Source organism: Rhinatrema bivittatum, unplaced genomic scaffold (assembly GCF_901001135.1).
Source record: "Rhinatrema bivittatum unplaced genomic scaffold, aRhiBiv1.1, whole genome shotgun sequence".
Lineage (NCBI taxonomy): Eukaryota > Metazoa > Chordata > Amphibia > Gymnophiona > Rhinatrematidae > Rhinatrema > Rhinatrema bivittatum.
The window spans coordinates 142,287-148,286 of NW_021820846.1; the positions used below are offsets into that span (position 1 = coordinate 142,287).

The 6,000-nt window shown below is 55.0% G+C and overlaps 1 protein-coding gene across 1 annotated transcript in view; it reads right to left on the reverse strand.

The window, feature by feature from the left end:
• Nucleotides 1-5,485, reverse strand: part of LOC115082220 (leucine-rich repeat-containing protein 74A-like) — a gene marked incomplete at its 5' end in the record, with an annotated part of 80,245 nt that extends 74,760 nt beyond the window's left edge. The window contains 1 exon segment of the mRNA XM_029586475.1: nucleotides 5,390-5,485. Within this exon segment, the coding sequence (XP_029442335.1) occupies nucleotides 5,390-5,485 (96 nt within the window).
• Nucleotides 5,486-6,000: the final 515 nt, after the last annotated feature.

Consider the following 6,000-nt stretch of genomic DNA (forward strand, 5'->3'; position numbering starts at 1 on the left):
GGTTATTTACTCTTTCGGATAGTAGAAAGACTAGGGGGCACTCCATGAAGTTAGCATGGGGCACATTTAAAACTAATCGGAGAAAGTTCTTTTTTACTCAATGCACAATTAAACTCTGGAATTTGTTGCCAGAGGATGTGGTTAGTGCAGGTTAGTAGTAGCTGTGTTTAAAAAAGGGATTGGATAAGTTCTTGGAGGAGAAGTCCATTACCTGCTATTAAGTTCACCTAGAGAATAGCCACTGCCATTAGCAATGGTAACATGGAATAGACTTATTTTGGGTACTTGCCAGGTTCTTGTGGCCTGGATTGGCCACTGTTGGAAGCAGGATGCTGGGCTTGATGGACCCTTGGTCTGACCCAGTATGGCATTTTCTTGTGTTCTTATGTTCTTAAGAAACCTGTGAGGGAGTCGGTTGGACCATTAGATCACCGAAGGGTTAAAGGGGCTCTTAGGGAAGATAAGGCCATTGCAGAAAGACTAAATGAATTCTTTGCTTCCGTATTTACTAATGTGGATGTTGGGGAGATACCAGTTCCGGAGGTGGTTTTCAGGGGTGATGAGCTAGATGGACTGAACCAAATCACTGTGAACCTGGAAGATGTAGTAGGCCAGATTGACAAACTAAAGAGTAGCAAATCACCTGGACCGGATGGTATACACCCCAGAGTTCTGAAGGAACTAAAAAATGAAATTTCAGACCTATTAGTAAAAATTTGTAACTTATCATTAAAATCATCCATTGTACCTGAAGACTGGAGGATAGCAAATGTAACCCCAATATTTAAAAAGGGCTCCAGGAGTGATCCGGGAAACTACAGACCAGTGAGCCTGACTTCAGTACCAGGAAAAATAGTGGAAACTTTTCTCAAGATCAAAATCACAGAACATATAGAAAGACATGGTTTAATGGAACACAGTCAACACGGATTTACCCAGGGCAAGTCTTGCCTCACAAATCTGCTTCACTTTTTTGAAGGAGTTAATAAACATGTGGATAAAGGTGAACCGGTAGATAGTAGTATACTTGGATTTTCAGAAGGTGTTTGACAAAGTTCCTCATGAGAGGCTTCTAGGAAAAGTAAAAAGTCATGGGATAGGTGGCGATGTCCTTTCGTGGATTGCAAATTGGCTAAAAGACAGGAAACAGAGAGTAGGATTAAATGGGCAATTTTCTCAGTGGAAGGGAGTGGGCAGTGGAGTGCCTCAGGGATCTGTACTTGGTCTAGGAAGAGAATGGTGAATAAAACGGAAAATGTCATAATGCCTCTGTATCACTCCATGCAGTAACGCTATAAGCACACCCCATTTCTTCAAAGCATGCAATATTTTCTGTCTTGTAATTGGAGACCCAATTCCACCCACATTCCATGTGATAACCTTACTAAGAACATAAGAACATGCCATGCTGGGTCAGACCAAGGGTCCATCAAGCCCAGCATCCTGTTTCCAACAGTGGCCAATCCAGGCCATAAGAACCTGGCAAGTACCCAAAAACTAAGTCTATTCCATGTAACCATTGCTAATGGCAGTGGCTATTCTCTAAGTGAACTTAATAGCAGGTAATGGACTTCTCCTCCAAGAACTTATCCAATCCTTTTTTAAACCCAGCTATACTAACTGCCCTAACCACATCCTCTGGCAACAAATTCCAGAGTTTAATTGTGCGTTGAGTAAAAAAGAACTTTCTCCGATTAGTTTTAAATGTGCCACATGCTAACTTCATGGAGTGCCCCCTAGTCTTTCTATTATCCGAAAGAGTAAATAACTGATTCACATCTACCCGTTCTAGACCTCTCATGATTTTAAACACCTCTATCATATCCCCCCCTCAGCCGTCACCTCGGGCAGGTGTAACTTTTGCAATGAAGATAGGGGGGGCAATTAGTTGGGGCAGGGGGGCAGGTTAGTTAGGGGAAGGAAAGGGAAGATGGGGGGGGCGCTAGAAAGAAAGTTTCCTCCGAGGCCGCTCTGATTTCGGAGCGACCTCGGAGGGAACGGATGCAGCCTTGCGCACAGCGACCCCAGATTGTAAAAGACACACGTGGCTACGCGCACATCTGTTAAAATCCGGCGTCCTCTTCTTTGCGCCGGCTGCACGAAGAAAAGTAGGCGCGGGCGTTCTTTTTTAAAATCTACCTCTTCATGTCTGAGCCTCAGTGCCCCAGACTGTAAAAAGGTCAGGGCTCGTGTGGGCGCTCTCTGAATCCAAATCCCTCTTTCCTCCTTCGAAGCAGAGAGCAGCGTTGCAGTTGGTAGAAACCAAAAGCAGAGCCGCTGATGAAAGGAACCCATTTACCCAATGCCAAAATAAAAATAAGGGTCACCCAATAATCATTAGGAAAAGATTCAGTCCAAAAAAGAACTTCAAACGTAAGAATAAAGAACCTGGAAGAAGAAATGAAGCTGAAGAGCGAGGCAGGGCATACGAGCAGGGCTCTCAGATGCTCAGAAGGAAGGTTGGTACAATAAGTAATCCAGAAATCATGAGAGGAACGCGTACAGAAGGAGCAGTATTGGGCCCCGTACAGAACCCGCTTCAGAGTGAGCCGTCCCATAGCCCAGTGTCCCTGCCACCGGCAGCGCCCGCGTGGGACCCCTCCACTAGCATTGCAAGGTCGCCACTGGCAGAGGCTGAATAAAGGACACTTACCATGCACGCATCATCAGACGGAGGTAAAGTCACACTTCCGCACCACGGACTTCAACGTATGGCTGCCAATCAGTAAACGTTTATTTAACACCCAGAGCCTGGTCCTGCCTATTCCCTGCAGCCTCTGGCCTCACACAGGGACCAGCCTAACACTGTCTGGGCCACAAGCCAGAGCTCCTACCCCTCCCCAGGGATTACGAGAGAAGCATGGAGGAGAATTTGCGAGCCGGGGTGGCCCCGGAAGAGAAATAAATTGCTTTGTGTGCCCTTGGGGTTAAAACCCTGCTAAGGGTTACACTCAGATCAGTGCTTTTCAAAAACCACCTACTGAGTTACGTTTCCCTGGCTGCTCACTACGTAGGGGACAATGCTGGCCACATTTTTCTGAGGTTTTGTAACAGGCACCTTGGGTCTTTCCTAGGGCAGCGAAGCCTGTCAGATACCCATCCAACACACACCAAGACGCCTGCTGTAGTGACATGAGGGTCTCTCCAAGGAGAGACGGCCCCTGTGGCACCAGTGCTTAGGAAAGTGTGGGAAGGGGAGAGACGGCCCCTGTGGCACCAGTGCTTAGGAGAGTGGGGGAAGGGGAGAGACGGCCCCCGTGGCACCAGTGCTTACGAGAGTGTGGGAAGGGGAGAGACGGCCCCCGTGGCACCAGTGCTTAGGAGACTGGGGGAAGGGGAGAGACGGCCCCCTGGGCACCAGTGCTTAGGAGAGTGTGGGAAGGGGAGAGACGGCCCCCGTGGCACCAGTGCTTAGGAGAGTGTGGGAAGGGGAGAGACGGCCCCCGTGGCACCAGTGCTTAGGAGAGTGTGGGAAGGGGAGAGACGGTCCCTGGGCACCAGTGCTTAGGAGAGTGTGGGAAGGGGAGAGACGGCCCCCGTGGCACCAGTGCTTAGGAAAGTGTGGGGAGGGGAGAGACGGCCCCCGTGGCACCAGTGCTTAGGAGAGTGTGGGAAGGGGAGAGACGGACCCTGTGGCACCAATGCTTAGGAGAGTGTGGGAAGGGGAGAGACGGACCCCGTGGCACCAGTGCTTAGGAGAGTGTGGGGAGGGGAGAGACGGCCCCCGTGGCACCAGTGCTTAGGAGAGTGTGGGGAGGGGAGAGACGGCCCCCGTGGCACCAGTGCTTAGGAGAGTGTGGGGAGGGGAGAGACGGCTCCCGTGGCACCAGTGCTTAGGAGAGTGTGGGGAGGGGAGAGACGGCTCCTGTGGCACCAGTGCTTAGGAGAGTGTGGGGAGGGGAGAGACGGCTCCTGTGGCACCAGTGCTTAGGAGAGTGTGGGGAGGGGAGAGACGGCTCCTGTGGCACCAGTGCTTAGGAGAGTGTGGGAAGGGGAGAGACGGACCCTGTGGGACCAATGCTTAGGAGAGTGTGGGAAGGGGAGAGACGGTCCCTGGGCACCAGTGCTTAGGAGAGTGTGGGGAGGGGAGAGACAGCTCCCGTGGCACCAGTGCTTAGGAGAGTGTGGGGAGGGGAGAGACGGCCCCTGTGGCACCAGTGCTTAGGAGAGTGTGGGAAGGGGAGAGACGGACCCCGTGGCACCAGTGCTTAGGAGAGTGTGGGGAGGGGAGAGACGGCCCCTGTGGCACCAGTGCTTAGGAGAGTGTGGGGAGGGGAGAGACGGCCCCCGTGGCACCAGTGCTTAGGAGAGTATGGGGAGGGGAGAGACGGCCCCCGTGGCACCAGTGCTTAGGAGAGTGTGGGGAGGGGAGAGACAGCCCCCGTGGCACCAGTGCTTAGGAGAGTGTGGGGAGGGGAGAGACAGCCCCCGTGGCACCAGTGCTTAGGAGAGTGTGGGGAGGGGAGAGACAGCCCCCGTGGCACCAGTGCTTAGGAGAGTGTGGGGAGGGGAGAGACGGCCCCCGTGGCACCAGTGCTTAGGAGAGTATGGGGAGGGGAGAGACGGCCCCCGTGGCACCAGTGCTTAGGAGAGTGTGGGGAGGGGAGAGACGGACCCCGTGGCACCAGTGCTTAGGAGAGTGTGGGGAGGGGAGAGACGGACCCCGTGGCACCAGTGCTTAGGAGAGTGTGGGGAGGGGAGAGACGGCCCCTGTGGCACCAGTGCTTAGGAGAGTGTGGGGAGGGGAGAGACGGCCCCCGTGGCACCAGTGCTTAGGAGAGTGTGGGGAGGGGAGAGACGGCCCCCGTGGCACCAGTGCTTAGGAGAGTATGGGGAGGGGAGAGATCGGCCCCCGTGGCACCAGTGCTTAGGAGAGTGTGGGGAGGGGAGAGACGGACCCCTGTGGCACCAGTGCTTAGGAGAGTGTGGGGAGGGGAGAGACGGACCCCGTGGCACCAGTGCTTAGGAGAGTATGGGGAGGGGAGAGACGGCCCCCGTGGCACCAGTGCTTAGGAGAGTGTGGGGAGGGGAGAGACGGCCCCCGTGGCACCAGTGCTTAGGAGAGTATGGGGAGGGGAGAGACGGCCCCCGTGGCACCAGTGCTTAGGAGAGTGTGGGGAGGGGAGAGACGGCCCCTGTGGCACCAGTGCTTAGGAGAGTGTGGGGAGGGGAGAGACAGCCCCCGTGGCACCAGTGCTTAGGAGAGTGTGGGGAGGGGAGAGACAGCCCCCGTGGCACCAGTGCTTAGGAGAGTGTGGGGAGGGGAGAGACGGCCCCCGTGGCACCAGTGCTTAGGAGAGTGTGGGGAGGGGAGAGACGGACCCCGTGGCACCAGTGCTTAGGAGAGTGTGGGGAGGGGAGAGATGCTGGTGCAGCTTTGGACTCTGACCTTGATGTTGAGCTCCGTTAGCTTGGTCCCGGGATTCTTCCTGATGGATGTCACAAGGTTCAGGGCCCCTTCCACATTTATAGGGTTCTGGGACAGCTGAAACAGAGAAGGGTTATAGGTGAGAGGAGCCTGGTGCGTTCTATCCCTGCCCCCGGCCATGTCCTGGGCAATTATCAAAAATCTTTTTGCAGGTAAACATTTAGTTGGAGAGGACTAGTACAGTCCAGAACAGCACAGGCAGCAGCAGTGCAAGCTTCTCCTCTCCCCGTCCCAGGGCCCCACCAGAGCAGGGAGGGCACAGGCAGCAGCAGTGCAAGCTTCTCCTCTCCCCGTCCCAGGGCCCCACCAGAGCAGGGAGGGCACAGGCAGCAGCAGTGCAAGCTTCTCCTCTCCCCGTCCCAGGGCCCCACCAGAGCAGGGGAGGCACAGGCAGCAGCAGTGCAAGCTTCTCCTCTCCCCGTCCCAGGGCCCCACCAGAGCAGGGAGGGCACAGGCAGCAGCAGTGCAAGCTTCTCCTCTCCCCGTCCCAGGGCCCCACCAGAGCAGGGAGGGCACAGGCAGCAGCAGTGCAAGCTTCTCCTCTCCCCGTCCCAGGGCCCCACCAGAGCAGG